General features: G+C 38.3%; 1 protein-coding gene across 3 annotated transcripts in view; it reads right to left on the bottom strand.

Moving 5' to 3' along the window:
• Positions 1–1,031: 1,031 nt before the first annotated feature.
• The window catches only part of PICALM (phosphatidylinositol binding clathrin assembly protein), a 110,695-nt gene continuing 92,594 nt past the window's right edge, over positions 1,032–19,132 (bottom strand). For 2 of the 3 annotated variants that reach the window (XM_081100127.1, XM_081100126.1), the window contains 2 exons: positions 16,050–16,154; positions 1,032–3,178 (listed from right to left, as the gene is read on the bottom strand). In XM_081100127.1, the coding sequence (XP_080956253.1) occupies positions 3,164–3,178; positions 16,050–16,154 (120 nt within the window). In that variant the 3' untranslated portion in view covers positions 1,032–3,163. Of the gene's footprint in view, positions 3,179–4,588; positions 4,692–16,049; positions 16,155–19,132 lie in introns of all 3 variants that reach the window. The other variant, XM_081100128.1, reaches the window with a different exon arrangement.

A 19,132-nucleotide genomic window follows, 5' to 3' on the forward strand; every position in this document is an offset into this window, starting at 1 on the left:
CAATAACAATGGAACATTTACTAAGTGCTTATACCAGAATTAGACTAGAAATACCAGCTAGCAACTTAGAAAATATTTCCGATTGCTGACACACTGAATAGAACACTGCCTCTTAATAAAGACAAGAAATTAGTCGAGATTTTCTGAGATTGCATGAAGATGACATTGCAGCCTTCCCATTCAGTACCTATTCAGACAGAATTCCAACAGGGCTGGTCAGAACCACGGAAGGAGCAAGTGTGGCTGGAGAAAGTCCTAGGATCGTTGCAGAGGCCACTGATGTAAACGGTGGCGCCACCTTTTCTGGAAGGTAAGAATGAGCTATCAAGCTGAGTGCTGTGGCTCCTCATAATACTCTGTGATATATCAAACAATTTTGAAAATGATTTGGGATGAGTACAGCTGCCTTCTACTAATAATTTTATCTTTCTCTGTAGCCACTACCAACTTTGCTGGTTGGGTCATAAAATGGTGTGGACATGTACAGGTTTATAACCTGGTTTAATTAGCATTCTACGGCTGATTTACCTCACCTGTTACATTTTGATTAAAGTTAATATAAGCATATGTTTTGTGTTTTTCCTTGTCATTAATGTCTAGGCATCAGAAAGGAGGCAGGACATGTGATCCATAGGAGAAGATCACCTGGGAATAAAGACTGGTCATCAGTCTAGACCAGCCGTGGGCAAACTGGCCCACGGGCCAGATCCAGCCCGTTTGAAATGAATAAAACTTAAAAAAAAAAAAAGACCGTACCCTTTTATGTAATGATGTTTACTTTGAATTTATATTAGTTCACACAAACACTCCATCCATGCTTTTGTTCCGGCCCTCCGGACCAGTTTAAGAACCCATTGTGGCCCTTGAGTCAAAAAGTTTGCCCACTCCTAGTCTAGACCACGAGGGAAATTCTCTTTTCAGTTTACACATTTGAATTAACAACAGCAGGTCACAGGCGAAACAATGAACCACGAAACCAGACTTGACTCCTCGGTCTGTCAGCTCATTGATCTGAACAAGTTTCTTTTTTAGTTCCTGATTTTAATCTGTAAAATGGGTAAAGTATGGACAATACCTATGTATCCAACAAGCCCAAAAACTGTGTGAACAAAAAATAAGATGGAAACATTTACAAAGCATCTTCACAAACTGAAACATACCAACAAATATAAGGAAACATAAAAGGAACAAGCCACAGACCTCAAATATAACACCTACTCAAACACCAGCAGAGATAAATAAAAATCTGTGATGTTAAGGAAGTTAACTTACAAAAGAGCAATTTCCCAATTAATATGAAAATGGTTTAATAATTATGAAACTTAAAAACTGTTCAAATTAACAAAGTATATTGATTAAAGGCTATTTTTTCCAACCATGGCAAATATAATGCAAACATTTATCAATGCACAAAGCTTTTAATCCTCTATTATGTATTCTGAATCCTATTCACTGTTCAATATGACACATGATACAGTCAAAGGTTTCTTTGGCAGACATAACCACATGCATCAATATGTCAATGCTCAAAGCGTTCTCCTCCTTGAACTTACCTGACCAAAGGCATCTGATCAAAAGGCAAAAATGAAATTTTTTTTTTTCAAAAATGAAAATTTTTAATAAGTAGTTTAGTTTATCAATAAGCCTAGAAGGTAATCAGAAGTACTAAGATAAGTCTTTTCGGAAATTAAGTTAAAACAGTAAGAAACTTTACTTTCTATTAAATCAGCAAATATAATCACCTGCATATACTTTTATTAGCAAAAAAATGATGATACTGATGATAAAGAAAAAAAAATGAAAATGTACCTCAGACCAGAATAACATAAAAGTTTTGTGGAAGCTGCATTTTATTTGAAAATCCACCCATTTTTGCTAACATACATTTTAATATTGTAAACAAAAATAGAATCTGCAAAGACAATGCAACAAGTATGCTTAAACTCATGTACAGAATTGCTTTCCTACAACAAACTTTCCTTCTTAAGGCCCCTCTCAACCCAAATGTTAAGATGTATTTACACAAAGCACCGATCAACAGTGCAGTTTATTTGTTAACTAAACTCTTGGCTAGACATCAACTTTAAAGATATTATTTACCCTTGTTTAAAAGGTACATGATCATAACATGGCATGAGCCAAATAAAAGGTTCAAGGATTTTGTCCCTTTCCCTCCCCCCATAACACCTCCTAGAGTTTTACTGAAAAGAAGGAAAGTCTTGAAGTGAAAGCAATTCCTCACATTCATTTTGGAAAGGCCCTAATGTCAAATGGAAAATAATGACATGCCAAGCACAAAGCAGTAAAGTTCCTTCCCAATGCACTAATGCTGAATTTAATGTAGTGCTTTTCCTAGTCAGTGAACTGTTCCCTTGCAAAATCCTAGGCACAGAGTTGACTATAAGAATTAATGCATTTATAATGCTGTCTTAAATCCCATAGAGACTGAAAATTCTTAAGCGATTCAGACCTATGGACTTGCCTTAAAATATTTAGTGCTCTGTATGTCAGCTGAAAAGCATTCTGAATCAGATTCATTCTTGTGGATAAAAATCAAACATACTGTGTACACCCATACTCATTTTCATAAGGAGGTTTGATACAATATTAATGTTATGTAAATTGATAATCATAAATAAATACAAATACTTAAGGAATGTCTACTGCAAACTGAATATATAATTTTTTTAAAAAAGAAAAATTAACTGTAATTACTGTTTTTGTCAGGATTGGAGAAAAGAAAGATACTGCATAATCGAGAGTTATGATTTTGATCCCCCCAGAGTCCTGTTGCATTACAGTAAAGGACACAGCTCTTCTCTCCGGCAGCTTTTCCAAATACAAATTTTGCACTTTCCAAATGAGGGCTTTTCTTGGTAGGTTACTGATTATGGGTATTAATAGAAGTTGAAAGAACTGAAGGGTTAGTCACCAGAAAGACAGATCTTAGTCTGAAATCATGGCAATTCTTGGCTTTATAAACTGTATTAATACATTCTCCTATAGACTAGTCCCAATTTCCTTCATGGGCCTCCATTGTGTTACTGTAGCATTCTAATGGAAGAAGAGAGTTTAGGAGACAGCAGTTTGGATTTTGCTGCAAGTAAGTATTTGCTGCTTGAGCACTTGTCGTTTTGAAATAGTTCCATTCTCTTCCATCTAGTTACATAAACTGTATCTGGGGGGCGAAAAAAAGCATGTTAAGTTATTAATTCATTGCACTGTAGGACGTCTTCTCACAAATAAAACCGCTTTATGACTTTTACCATTCAACTGGCTCAGAAGTGTTCATAGCATTCTTATCACAAACTTCAATTATAAAACAGTATTATCAGTTTATCATGTGGCAGAACTCAATATTTGAAGCATAATTATAAATATCTTTTTAATTACTAAAAACCAGGGGGTAAAAGAAGGCAAATGAACAATTTTTTCATAAGTTCAGAAAATCTCTCCATGAACATAAATATTCCATGTAAAATCTTTTTTAGGAAAGCAAAATTTAAAACATTATTTCCAAATGATATCATAAAATTAGTGATAGTTAAAGGAATAGTAATATTATGCTTACTAAATCATTTCTTTACAATATAAATAAAAATCCAAAAGATCAACAAGGAAATACTTTTCAATTGGGTGTCACTGTTCACTCAGACCCTTCCCTCATGATATCCATTAAGCTGCTCATCCAGAGAAGTAGAAGTAATAGTAAACTATTATCAAATCAGAAGAGTACAAACTCAAGATCTAGAAGGTATACCTGCACTGTGGGCTATAGCAGCAAGAACAAATTACACTGTCTTCCAGCAAAAGCAGGCAGTGTGGATCAAATGCACAAGCCTTCTATCAAAAAGGCCCCAAGGATTCACTTGCCCTTAACAAAAATAAATAATCTGATATAATAAAGAGCTAATATGCTAATTAGACTAGACGGCGGAATGACCTTCTGGAACAACCTTCCAGCACGACCAGTGGGAGGGGCCGCGGGCCTGCGAGGGCCGAGCCCCTTGCACGAATTTTGTGCATTGGGCATCTAGTACTAATATAAGCTGTGTGTTTCAGTTGGGTTTTTTTGGGGGGGTGGAGGGGGAATGTTACTATTTTTAGATGAAAAGGCATACATAAAAATATAGCCCTTTAAAGAAACTGTTAAAATGAATTTTTCACACTAACCCTGGCCATTATGTTAAACCAACGATGCTCCCAATCAAGCTCTGAGCCGATGTGTAAAAACGGTGTTGTTTGTTCTCTATGATTCTATTAAACTGACTAAAACATCCAGTTTTTAAGGGTGGTATTTGTTCTCATCACCTGATGTGAGCAGTGGATGCTTCCATGTAAACATGAGAAATGGTCTTTTGATTTAATATCTCCTAATTATATTAAAGATATTTTCCAAAAGTTATTTGTCCCTTCTGTCCTATCTTGATCTATTTTTACTCTTCACCTAAAAAATAGAGGAGGAGGAGGAGGAGGAAGAGAGGGAACCAAGTCCTTTAAAGAACTAAGGAGAAGAGTGAATGGTGCTTCATGTTTGATAAATTTTTTAAGTACTTAAGTCCCCATCTCCCCCAACAAGCAGCAATACCTAAAGTGATTTATAAGAAATCCTCCAAAGAGAGCTCTGCAAAAGGGTCCTTTCCTGAAGCTCTGTGAGGACTGTGACTGGAGGGGCTGGATGCTGCCGACAGCTAGGGGGAAGAAGACAGAGAGAGGGAAAGAAAAAAAGAGCTCAGAATGACAGAACATGAAAGCAGAAAATGTAATGAAAGAAGTGGTTTTTGTTTTGTCAACTTTAAATATAAAGGCAGCCTTTGTAGAAAATGAAATTCAAACAAAAATTTCAGTCACATGTCAAGCTAAAGGGCATCCAATGGCATGTGTCTTTCAGAAAAATTTTGTTTCTGGAATTCCAAAGGAAGAAAGTCTTTTACCCAAAAAGGTCGATATTAAGCTGACCCACGGTTAAGATTATTATGCTATATGTGCATCAGAGAGGGAAGAAGCACACAATTGTGTTGTTGTTGTTTATAATTGAGGGAAGATGGCTTCCTGTGTCCAGTCTGTCTGCCAAAAGCTGTGCAAACTTTGACCTAGTCCAGACCCAACATATCGAGCTGCAGTATTTTTTCCTTCCTTCTTCACAGGACATGCAAAGTCCTGTCCCCAGTGCTCACACTATTTGCACAGAGTTGGCTCCTGCCTGATACCTAGACAGGGTGGAGCTGATGTGTACACTCTGGGAGGGGAAAGTGATCTTAGAGGTCACCTAGGCTAACTGCCCAGAATTTAGGAAATTAAAGATTTTTATTCTGCTTCCTGCTTAAATATGTTTGCTTGATTCTTGGAATTTTCTTCTATCATTTAATTTGGATGTATGTTAAGGCAAGTAGACTGTTGAACTCAATAACATCATCTTAGCTATTCCCTCAAAGAAAGACAGTCCCTGAAGAGCCAAGATGTTCATTTTCATACATCTATCTCCTTCACTGAGCCTACATTTAGTGTATTCAAACCAGACATGAGCCATTTTAGTTCAGAACTTGTAACTTTTCCCCTTCCCCTGCATGAGATTGCAGAGTCATGTAAGCACAGAGCAATTATAAAATGAGCTGTCCTTTTTATGGGCGTTCAATTGAGTATTAAATCAAAGTTGATTAAGTAAAAAGTTTCAATTCATACTTCAACACTCAAATCCTATAAAGGATTTCATGATCCCAAATCTGTCTTTATTGGCTCAAAGTGATCTTATTTCTACCTTTTTATTTTAATTTTTAAAGAAAAACACTATAGAGATTAAATAGCCAATGAGTTTCAGCAAACACTATATCACAAGTATATGCAATGTGCTGTTTTGGATGCCAAGAAATCACTGTCAGTTTTATCAGTGGTTGAGTCATTTTCCTAATTCATACCTTGTTCTCAGAAATAAATGTTCAAAAACAATGGAAAAGATGATGGAATTACACAAGCAGCTACAGATGGGAGGACACGGCAGCATGTCTGGGTTTGGGGATTCAAATATCATTCACACAGAGACAGATTAAGGTACAACTTAATTAGAAAGATGTCTCCTACGCCCCCTTTAGACCAGCCATGGATAACTAATCAGAGACTGATGATCATCATCACTGAACTGGAGGGAGTCTAAGATTTACTGGATTTTTCTCCAAAACAAATTTTCTCTTTTGTTAAAATAAAAACAAAAACCTTGCTTATTGCAATTAGATAGCATTCAAAGTCACAAGTCTCCTATGACAGTCTCACACTAACATGTCTTCTTAAACCACATGTTTTCATGAGCAGCAGTCCGAAGACCTGATAAAGCCCCTGAAGAATATGATAAAAGGGAACACTTTTATTCACCTCAATGTATGAGCATACAGGTAGAGAGAATTCCTAGAGACTTACAAATAATGCTGAAGAGGATCAATTTTCCTTGGGAGAAAACATGCTAATTTCTAACTATATACTTCTACTATTTCTTAAATTGGTAAAATAATTAGACGTATGTCTCACACCAATAAATATGTAGCTAAATTAAAACATGAGAAAATAAAACTTAATATTCCTGCAGTAAGTTTCATATCATCAATACCCATCTGAAGCAGGTGGCCCAGACTGGTTAGGCTGACTATAGAGAGCGTCAAGGACAGGGCCATGCAGCAACCCTGGACCATCTGGTACCACTGGTTCCGGCACATGTACCAAAGCATAGGCACACCATGCAAGGTTGAGGGCCTGCCCTGTAGGTTGACTCTAGTGCCTCTGTTAGCCACTTCCTGAATGTGTGTTCAATAAACCCCATCTTGTGCTTCTGCCCATCAGTTACATCACAGAGTTAGGCCACCATTACTCCTGTCACTCTCAAAGCACTAATCATCTTGTCTCAGGAGGCACTGGACCAGGGGTGGGCAAACTTTTTGACTCAAGGGCCACAATGGGTTCTTAAACTGGACCGGAGGGCCGGAACAAAAGCATGGATGGAGTGTTTGTGTGAACTAATATAAATTCAAAGTAAACATCATTACATAAAAGGGTACGGTCTTTTTTTTTTTTTAGTTTTATTCATTTCAAACGGGCCGTAGTTTGCCCACGGCTGCACTGGACAGTGACCTCGGAGCATTTCTCTTTGAAGGTCTGTTGTATCCAAACCTCTCTACAACTGAAGACTGCTGCTAACGTCTATAATAACTTAAAACTGTTAACACAGAGGAATACCCTCGACCTTATACAGTAGAGAAAAACCTGTCTTTTAGCCACACTTCACAGAGACAGGTGAGGAATAGCATTATCTGTAGTATAAGATATTGAAACACCACACTGTATTTTTATATCTCTATGCAAGTGCACTCAGATGCACCACCAGTGGCTTGGCCATGTTCTAGACATTATCAGAAAACAACCTACTATTCCATGATTCAGTTTTACAGCTAATGTCTCTGCAGAATCCTATTAAGTAGAGCCATTATTTCTTTTTATTTTTGCTAATCCTCACTGAGGATATTTTCCATTGAATGTGGGAGGGAGGAGAGACAGAGAGAGAAACATTGATGCGAAAGAGACACATCGATTGGTTGCCTCCCACATGCACCCCGACCAGCGCTGGGGTTGAGCCTGCAACCAAGGTATGTACCCTAGACCAAAATTGAACCCCAGACCTTTCAGTCTGCATGCCGACGCTCTAGTTTGGTTTAAAGAAAAATCCAAACTGTGTTTCATATATGAGCTTGAGGCTACCTGCTTTCACCTGATTTATATACTGGGCTTCCACTAAAAATGTCAAAGGAGACAGTTCCTTGGTCTTAGACCAGTGGTTCTCAACCTTGGCTGCACATTAGAATCACCTGGGGATCTTTTTAAAATCCTGATTTCTAGGCCTCATCCTCCGGAAATTCTGTTTCTTTGTTATGGGGTGCAGCCAAGGTTGAGAACCACTGTCTTTGACATTTTCAAAAAAGGTTTCTCTCCCCCACAAACAGGCAGTGTCTAAGCTATATTAAGTTGGAGGAAAAAAAATTTTAATTATAAAACAAAGCTTGGTACTTCAGGGTGATACCACTTCTACAAATGTTGAGTCAATTCAGGTGCTCTACTTCTAGAGCGTGATGTGTCTGGCCTGGTCTGGTGGCTTAGTTGGTTGGAGCATCATCCCATACACCAAAAAGATCGTAGGTTTGATTCATGGACAGGGCACACAGCTAGTTCAATCCCCAGTTGGGATGAGTACAGGAATTGATATTTCTCTCTCACATCGATTGTTTCTCTTTTTGTCTTGTCTGTCCGTTTCCCTTCCCTTCTCTCTAAAAATCAATAAACAATTAAAAAAAAATCCTGCATCTGGTTCCTGTGCAATGTCCACAGTCCTCAGCCCACGTGAATGAGTCAGGCCCTAATGTAGCCCATGCCCACCCTATCCTATCTATGTGTTTATCTGATGTCATCAAATAATAATGAGTCATAATTAATATTTCAAAACTATGAATTATTTATAATCAAAACAACCTGTAATTCATGGAAAGAAATATAAACTGTACTTTAATACGTTAGAATTTGGAAACAGGAACAACTCAGTGAATAGGGATAATTTCTGAAAATAGGGCAATCTTAAAGCATTTGTCTAAAACTAAAAACCTCCTTATAATAAATAATTTTTTTAAAAAACAACAAACCTCGATGTTCCTAAGTCTATTACAAATATTTTCATTTGATCCTTATAGCAAACCTATAAAGTATATAAGGTAAAAATCACCATTTTATGAAGAAACTGAGGTTCATCCAAGTTACATAAGTCACTTGTCCTGAAACACCAAATTAGTTAGGAGCTGGGTTAAGACTGTGTTGAACTGTGTCCCCTACCCAAAAGCTATGCTGAAGTGCTTCCTAACCTTTGGGTACCTATGAATGTGACTCTATTTGGAAATATGGTCTTTGCAGTTGTAATCAAGCTAAGATGAGGTCGTTAGGTGGTCCTTAATCCAGTGACTGGTGTCATTTATAAAAGGAGGAAGTGCCCTGAAAAGACAGAGACAGGGAGGATGCCATGTGACAGAGGCAGAGGTTGAAGTGTTGCAGCTATAAACTAAGGAATAACTGGGGCTACCAAAAGCTGGAAAAGAAAGGATCCTACTTCTAGAGCAGCGGTTCTCAACCTGTGAATCTAAGTCCTAAGGGGTCGCCTAAGACCATCGGAAAACATGTATACAATTACATATTGTTTTGTTATTAATCACTATGCTTTAATTATGTTCAATTTGTAACAATGAAATTGGGGGTCACCACAACATGAGGAACTGTATTAAAGGGTCGCGGCATCAGGAAGGTTGAGAATCACTGTTCTAGAGCATGGCCCTTGTTTTTGGACTTCTAACCTCGCAGAACTTGAAAGAATAAATTTCTATTGTTTTAGGCCAGTGGTCAGCTAACTGCGGCTCCGAGCTACATGCGGCTCTTTGGCCCCTTGAGTGTGGCTCTTCCACATAATACCATGTGCGGGCACACATGTACAGTGCGATTGAAACTTCGTGGCCCATGTGCAAAAGTCGGTATTTTGTGGAAGAACCACACTCAAAGGGCCAAAGAACTGCATGTGGCTCGCGAGCCGCAGTTTGCCGGCCACTGTTTTAGGCCGAGTTTGTGGTACACTTTGTTACAGCATCTCTAGGACACTAATAACAGACCCAAATGCAGCTCTGCTGATTCCAAGGTTGGTGCTTTGTTTCCTCTCAAAAATCTGCAATCCCAATTAATTTCAACTCAGCCAGAATTTATGGCTGTATTTAACATACTGGAACAAATTAAAGAAAGAGTAGAGAAACTTCTAAAAAGAGACTTCTCTACTAAATATTACACAGTCAATATAGCCCTGTGCTTTCTACACACACAATGCTCTACAATTCAGTGGTTCTCAACCTTCTGGCCCTTTAAATACAGTTCCTCATGTTGTGAGCCCAACCATAAAATTATTTCGTTGCTACTTCATAACTGTAATGTTGCTACTGTTATGAATCGTAATGTAAATATCTGATATGCAGGATGGTCTTAGGCGACCCCTGTAAAAGGGTCGTTCGACCGCCGAAGGGGTCGCGACCCACAGGTTGAGAACCGCTGCTCTACATGTTCATCATGAAGATTTTGTAGAACTTCACAGTCACCCAAGATTTTACAAATACATTCTGTTTTTTTAGCTTTTAGAAAAAACATCCTCAGCAAAACCACCATTAAAATGGTCTTATTCTACAGGTTGTCTTATTAACTACAGTGATCACTGAATGGGACTCCTCAAATTTTAGCTGTGACTAACTGTGGTGTACGCTGGGGACTCCAGAACCATTCTCAGCTATGACACTAAATTCCAATCCTAAAGTAAATTCCCTCATGCTATCTTCTACTAGGTAAGGCTGAATGAGCACAAAACACTGCTGACAGAGCAAAAGGCCTTCACAGAAATACAGCTGGGCAGACCAGCTGACAGAAGAGGCACCGCCAACAGCCACAATTAACACACCAAGAAAGTAGGGGGGGGGGGGGACCACGGACCTCACAAAACTAGCCTGAAAGCAAAGACAGCCATTAGTTCTCACACACAAGAAAGTCATTAGAAAGGCCATTTTTTGTAAGACTCAAATTATTCCAATATCTAAAGCCTACAACAGTACCCCTATTTAGAAGGGTAAAAAGTGAGTACAACAAACCATTGTTTCCTTTTAGACACTTAACTGATGTCAGACCTACTTAAAACTGGCTATTACAAACAAAAACACAGCCGCCATTTTGTATCTTCAGCCTTATCCTCCATAAACAAAACTGGCAATCTCCCATAAAAACACCCAATACCACTCAAGAAACATATAAAACTTGTAATGTGCTTATGTTAAAAATTAATGATCAAATTAAACACTCTCTGGTCTCACGTTGCTTTTGGAAAACAGACTGATGAGGAATCACTCTGAGTTTTTCATTCAAGTACGGTAGGAACATAACCAGCACAACAGCCCTCCCCGCAAGGATCTTCAACATCTCCACGGCCTTGTAAGCATTCCTCTTCAACACGTTACTTCACATCAGCGACTTCCAAAAGAAACCAAGACTAAGCACCCGGAAGAGAAGGTGTACGAGTCCCCATTCTCTGCAAGTTAAGAAACAGACCCACTGGTAACCTGCAACCACCAATCAAAAAATGAGCAAAACTGAGGAAGCAAAGAGGAAAAAAAGCTTTAACTACAGAGATCTAGTATTTTCCATGTAGTCAAACACCTAGGAAGATTCACTAATGTACTTTTTCTTTTTAAAATGCACAATGTTAGGCATGAAATAGAAGAACTCAGTACCCTTCTTTAAGCAACTAGCAGTTACAAAAAATTATCTGAAAAATAAAGAATAAGCCAGCATAAAAAATGGGGACACAAAAGGGTTGAGTGTATAGAAAGGCATAATTTCAATAATACAGTGTTGTCTATGAAATTAAAGTTATAATAAGACAATTTCCTAAAGAACAGAACCAACTTTCTCACTAGCAAGCACTAATGCAGCACTTAAGAGTAACCTAAATAATAATGTAGATCACAAAGTACAATGTTTGGAATGCTCACTAAATAAGTAGCAAGAAGATAAACATATCTGGGAGGGCTAAAGTACTCTCAAAAATATTAATTTGATTTTAAGAGTAAGTAAGCAAGAAAACAGGAGCTGTAAGGTATTCCCTAGGCAAGGAATGGCTTTTAAAACATTTCAAGGAAGCGGGAAAGATTTTTGGCAATAGCTATAGAAGTGGGATTTGATGAAAAGATTTTACTTTGATGGGATTTCATTTTATATGCAAACTACCATTTATTTTATAATGTATGAAGAGATGTCCTCTACCCTCAAAGAAGTTTCAATCTAATTGCAAAAATAGAGCAAGATGAGAAAAACTAAAAAGTAATTCATTAAGAAAAATTATGTTGGTTCTAGCTAGCATTGAATGGATAAAATTAATCCAAGGAACTGACTAAGAATCATTAATAATTAAAGTATGAGAAAAATCTCACCTACTTTAAAGATAGTTTATTTTTAAAATTACTAAAAATATTTAATCATGAAATTAAAGGTGTCTTCATTCCTCAGGCGACAGTCATCCAACATTTTAGCTTATAGTAGCTATTAACCAATAAGTTAAAGCAATTTTGAACACTGCTATATTTTCAATGGTTACAAGTGAATGAAAACAGTAAATTACATGATGGAAAAGTTGTTTTTCAATCAGATCTACTTGTTTGACAAATAATATTCAAAACCTCTTATGAGTCGGGTACCATTCTAGGAACCAGGGATACAGAACTAAACAAGCCACATAGAAGCCTGCTCTAAAAGGCTTACAATCTAGTATCAGGGTCTCTTGCTAGATTGGATGGATGGATGGATGTGCAGACAGACAGACAGACAGACAGATATCAGGTAGTAATAAGTTCTACAAAGAAAAATAATGCAGAACAAGGAAAAGAACTTCAGACTTCAGAAAGTCTGAAAAGAAATGAGATGAGCAGAGAATGAGTAAAGAGTAAATAATCCATTTTTATGACAGATTCTTATGACAGATGAAGGACTTCTGGAAAAGAAGTAGGAGCAGAACACTGGATACTTATCAAGAATTGTAAAGGCACGGGGACTGAAGACCCTGAATGACTCATTATTGCTCTTACAAGAGACTTGGGGAGGTGGCTTTAATACACAAGGAAAACTGAGGGGATGCCTCGCCTGCTCACTTGTACTTTTGAATGCAGAGATAAGATGCTACAGATACTACCTGTAGAAGGTCAGTGAAGTATCCAGGTAACTGATTAAATTAGAAAGGCAAGGAGCACAGGGGGAGAGAGGTTCAAATCCAGGTGAAAACGAGACCACGGGAGGGAGGATCTAATGCGAGCAGAGAAACGATCAGTGGGACTATATGATAGAATACATGGAGAACAAAGGGGGTAAAGGAATTCAAAGTAACATTAAAACAGTGGTCCTCAACCTTCCTCATGCCGCGACCCTTTAATACAGTTTCTCATGTTGTGGTGACCTCCAATTTCATTGTTACAAATTGAACATAATTAAAGCATAGTGATTAATCACAAAAACAATATGTAATTATATATGTGTTTCCCAATAGTCTTAGGCGACTCCTGTGAAAGGGTCGTTCAACCCCCAAAGGGGTCGCGACCCATAGGTTGAGAACCACTGCATTAAAAAGGTTCAAGATTCTAACTTTCAACTGATTCAAATGACGACTGTGAGGAGACCAAAGCCTTTCTGAGCCACTTCACTGGCACCAGATTTTCTCTTTTTCTAGTTATCAACTGATTCCTTTATGTGCTCTTTCAATCAATAATATTTATCATTAAGTACTCACTTCAAATTTGACTTCTCAACTAAAAACTGACCAATGTTCTCATTCTGTTCTACTCTGGCATGAAGTAATTAGGAAAAGGCATTTCTGTCATGGTTTCTTTTCATGCACACGGAAATTCTTGCACTTTTTCGGTGTTTCAGTGAGTTATGTTTTTTTTTATAGGCAAAAGGATATAAAAACCTGGGTTAAGGCAGATGCTAGAGGGTCAGCAATTTTTTTAAAGGTAGAGTTTTATGACAATTTCTTTTAAAACCATATTAAAAAGATTAGAAAAACTAACATAAAATGTTTCGAGGTTGATAGTATTATCCAAAATTGTAGAGAATGTTCTTGACAATCATAGTAGTTATATCCTTAATGCAGTTTATATTCTAGAAGGAAACCCAAGGAATCTGCAGAGTGGTTCTGACAAAAGGAAGACAGTGCTCCGAAGGGGTCATATATAGCCATCAGCTCAGTCCTATATTGATAAGGCAGTGTAGCACTAAGGAGCACTGGACGAGGATTAGGAATTCCCAGGGATAAGTTGAATTTCACTAGTCATTCAGTTGAAGAATCTTTCCAAGTTTCAGCTTTTTATATCTATAAAGACAGTGATACTAGGCCCATCTATCTATCTTAAAGATTTTTTGAGATAATTATTCTGTTTCTGAGACAGGAGCTTGCAAGACACCACCAGACTGGGTGCAGAGTTAAGCCACACATCAGGAAAACTCTTCTGTAGCCAGCAACTTCTGGTAAATTTATAGCTCTGGACTACAGTGTGTATTTTTTCCCTTAAATACATTTAAGTTCTTATCACTTAGTCTCTGACAGTGATACGATCCACATAACTCACGGAAACACCAAAATAACAACAAGTTAATTCTTTAAAATAAATGATATATATCTGAAGATAAAAGAACAAAGAAAAAAGTAAAGAACATGAGGAAAACATAATCTCAAGAAAACATCTACATAAATACTTAGGAAAATCATCAACATCTTAAAAGATTATCAAAATCTAATTTGTTTCTTTAGCAAATTAAGCCAGCACTTAAAAGTACTGCTGGAAAGCCCTGGCCAGTGTGTGCAGTGCATACAGCATTGGCTCCCATTCTGAAGGATCGCTGATTCGATTTCTGGGCAAGTACCTGGGTTGCAGATGCAATCCCAGCCCCAGTCAGGGTACATACAGGAGGCAAATTATCAATGTGTCTCTCTCACATCAACATTTCTCTTTCTCTCTCTCTCCCTACCACCCCATCTACTCTCTCTAAAAATTACTGGAAGAAATACCTTCAGATGATGATTAACAACAACAACAACAACAAGTATTGTTAGTAAAAGACAGAATAGAAAAAAAATCTATACATACCCATAACCCATTTTATTTAAAAGATGCATAAAGCCCTAACTGGTTTGGCTCAGTGGCCAGAGTGTCAGCCTGTGACCAAAGGGTCTCAGGTTCAATTCTGGTTGAGGGCATGTACCTCAGTTGTAGGCTCCTCCTCGGCCCGGGCCCTGGTCAGGGCTTGTGTAGGAGGCAACCAATCAATGTGTTTCTCTCACACCGATATTTCTCTTTGTCTTTCCCTCTCTCTTCCACTCTCTCTAAAAATCAATGGAAGAATATTCTCAGGTGAGGATTAAAATGAATAAATAAATAAAAATACCCCCCCACAATGATCTTATAGTTAAATGCAGATGACTTTTAATAAATAAATAAAAATTAACTGACTTATAAAAGAGTAATTATTATATCTATTACCCTGACATCCAGGTGTACAGGACTCAGCTGATTTAAGGAACAGGAAGAAAAGGTCACTGTGACATAAAAGAAGAGGCATCTGGGCAAATATATGAATTGCAAAAAGCATGGATTTTACCTCCTAATAAACTAAATTCAAAATCTGCTCCCAGTTACTAGTACTCCCTGAGATGCCAATTTATTATAATGAGTTAAATACTCAAAAAGTCTGAAAAAAATGCCTGGCCAGTGAGGCTCGGTTCGATTCCTAGTCAGGGCACATGCCCAGTTTGTGGGCAGGATCCCCAATGGGGGTCATGCAGGAGGCAGACCATCAATGTTTCTCTCTCATTGATGTTTTCATCTCTCTATCCCTCTCCCTCCCTCTCTCTAAAATCAATAAAATTTAAAAATAAATTTAAAAAATTTAAAAAGACTGAAAATGAAAGGATCTCCTAATGCTTCACTAGACTATGAAATACATGAGACTAGATTCAGACTGGATCAACACCAACTAATTCTGGCAATGTAATACTATGTGCACTGGCAAATATAAAACTACATGCATCCAGTAAAAAAAGAGTAACAGTCCATTACCAACTGCACTGGCACTCCAAATGACAAGGCAGTGGAGCTCTGAGGCCAAAGTTTCCAGGGTCCACGAAGGAGATCATGCCAAAATCATGAACAGAAACAGGTTCCTTACCCTCAGAAAAACTGTCCTCTAGATTCATCAACAGTAAGTTACCAAGCATTTTCCATCTTTAATATTTGTAATCTGCTTGTCCTTTCCTTCCAAATAATCAATAATCCTAAAAGCTCTTAGATGAGAAAGATATAAAGCACTAACTTGTTTCTCAAGTTGTATGAAAGGGCATTTTTAGCATTGTGCTCCTTCCACACCAAGCACATCAAAACAGTTACATGTAGCACATTAATTAATACCTGTGCTCCTGATACAGGGCCAAAGGGGTTTGGTGGTCTCATGACAGGCTGGTTGTATATTAAGGTTGGTTGTGTCATTACAGGTACACTTCCCATTTGAGGAGGCTGAAAAATAGAAAAATACCAAGTTAAAGAATGTGGCTCACATCTCCCTTATTATAAAACTAGAGGCCCAATGCACAAAATTCATGCAAGAGTAGGCTTTCACAGCCCCAGCTGCCTCAAGGCCCCGAAGCCCCACCCACTGGTTGTTCCAGAAGGTCGTTCCGCTGTCTGGTCTAATTAGCATATTAGCTCTTTATTATATAGGATAAGTAAACAAGAAGGATAACAGGGAGGAAAACTACTACTACTTTTGCTTTAACTCAAAGGCAAAATTCCTGTAAATGCAAGTAAGACTGATAGATAAAAATTTTTAAGAGTATTTAGTTTGGTATGGAAAGTCTTTAATGTGCCCATTTTTAAAGCCTGTATAAAAGCTTAGGTTTTTCTATACAATGAGTTGTAAAATTTAAACCTTATGACAGTATACCAGACAAAATAATTTAGACCAAAAATTTTTCAAATTTTCCATCTTTACATATAGGGAAACTTAAAACTGTAAAATGACTAAGATAGTTCAAAGTAACTGCCTGTGTATATAAAATCAAATTCTTTTTTACTTATTTTTATTTTTTAAATATATTTTATTGATTTTTTACAGAGAGGAAGGGAGAGGGATAGAGAGTTAGAAACATCGATGAGAGAGAAACATCGATCAGCTGCCTCCTGCACACCCCCCACTGGGGGGATGTGCCCGCAACCAAGGTACATGCCCCCGACCAGAATTAAACCTGGTACCCCCAGTCCACAGGCCAACGCTCTATCCACAGAGCCAAACTGGCTAGGGCTAAAATTAAATTCTTATGCCATGATGCACAGCTGATTCTTTGAAGAGTTACTTTCTGTGGATTTTTCATTTTATTTGAGACATTTTAAGAGAGAAGAATCAAGAAGCTTAGTTAATACACAGAGAGGTTAGTTCATTCTTGACTAACTGAAAATAGAATCTCAACTGACCATCTTTTGCTTTAAAAATTACCACTCCAAAACAAACAAAAAAAGGCACCACTCCAGCCCAGCCAGGGTGGCTCAGTGGTTGAGCGTCGCCCTATGAATCAGGAGGTCACAGTTCGATTCCTGATCAAGGAACATGTCTGGTTTGAGGGCTTGATCCCTAGTATGGGGAGTGCAGGAGGCAGCTGATCAATGATTCTCTCTCATCATTGATGTTTCTCTCTCCCTCCCTCTCCCTTCCTCTCTGAAATCAATAAAAACATATAGATATTAGATACCCGACGTACAAAATTCATGCACTCTGGGGGGCAGGGGTTGTCCCTCAGCCCAGCCTGTGCCCTCTCACAGTCTGGGAGTCCTTGAGGGATGTGCAACTGACAGCAGCTGGCAGTTGCACATTCTTAGTGCTGCCGTGGAGACAGGAGAGGCTCCTGCCACTGCTGCTGCGCTCGCCAGCCTTGAGCCCAGCTTTGGGCTGAGCGACACTCCCACTGTGGGAGTGCACTGACCACCAGGGGGCAGCTCCTGAGTTGTGTCTTCCCGCTGGTGGTCAGCGTGCATCATAGCGACTAGTCGTTCCAATGATTTGCATATTAGCCTTTTATTATATAGGACATTTAAAATTACCACTACATGCCCTAGCTGGTTTGGTTCAGTGGATAGAGCGTTGGCCTGCGGACTGAAGGGTTCTGGATTCAATTCTGGTCAAAGGCACATACCTCAGTTGTAGGCTCCTCCCCAGCCCAGGCCCTGGTCAGGGCACGTGTAGGAGGCAACCAATTGATTGTTTCTCTCACATTAATATTTGTGTCTGTCTTTCCCTCTCTCCGCCATGCTCTCTCTCTACACATACACAAAAAAATTGATGGAAAAATATCCTCAGGCGAGGATTATAAAAAAAAACACTTAACACTCCATGGTATAAAATTAACATAATCAGTGACAAACTAGAGCACATAAACCACTGTATTATTTGGTTAAAATGCATTATAATCTTATCTTTCTATAAGTTCTATTTAACCTTTCAAGTAGACTCTTATTTGTAGAAACTTCACTTTAACTTTATTGCCTGAGTTTTTGTATAGACTCCTTTTTTATGTAATGACCATCAACCCGAAAGCTGTGAAACTTCTTCATATGTAGGAAAAGACCTACTTCCAGAAGATGTAAATGAAAAAGTAGCACAAACACCACCATAGCAATACCAAGGGATGTAGTGCTATCTCCTATCAGCAACAGTTCCTCAAACATGTACAGGGGGCTGAAGCCACTAACTCCATTTCTTATCTAAGTGAGTCTATATATGAAGAGTTAGGAGAATAAGGGCAGTTTATAATGTAGATTATGGCCAGCTTAAAGTTAGAGAGCAGTTTTTATATGATACCAACCATTGTCATAGGACAATTTCTCTGGCTTTTACTAGACTAATTTTAACTCTACATAATTCAAGAACTATTAATTCTTCCCTTCCCCTATAGTATTAAGCTCTAAGACTTCACTGGTCACAGCAATAAAGACTTGGAGTTAATATTAATGTTTGAGTTTGTAATGAAGTATAAAATACCTAGCAAAGTTATGATGAAAAATAAGCCACTAATACTGTGAACGTTAATAAATGATTATCTGTTGTATGACTATTCTAGAAACACTTATGAAACCAATGAATGCTGTGGTGCACACAAGGTTCTGTGTTAGGCACTAATGGTTATGGGTGGCAATAAGTTCTTTTTGCAGTTACATTTGTAATAAAAACATGTTAAATATAAATCAACCTATTTTTAAAAGGCTGTGTATAGAAAAACTAAAGGCCCAGTGCACAAATTCGTGCACCATTGGAGTCCTCGGCCTGACCTGCAGGATTGGGCTGAAACCGGCTCTCCGACATCCCCCGAGGGGTCCTGGATTGCAGATTGTGAGAGGACGCAGGCCAGGCCGAGGGACCCCACTGGTGCATGATTGGGGCCAGGGAGGGACGTGGGAGGTTGGCCAGCTGGAAGGGCTCCAGGACGTGTCCGGCCTGTTTTGAT

Source organism: Myotis nattereri (assembly GCF_964212035.1).
Source record: "Myotis nattereri genome assembly, chromosome: 9".
In the NCBI taxonomy this organism is placed as follows: Eukaryota; Metazoa; Chordata; class Mammalia; order Chiroptera; family Vespertilionidae; genus Myotis; species Myotis nattereri.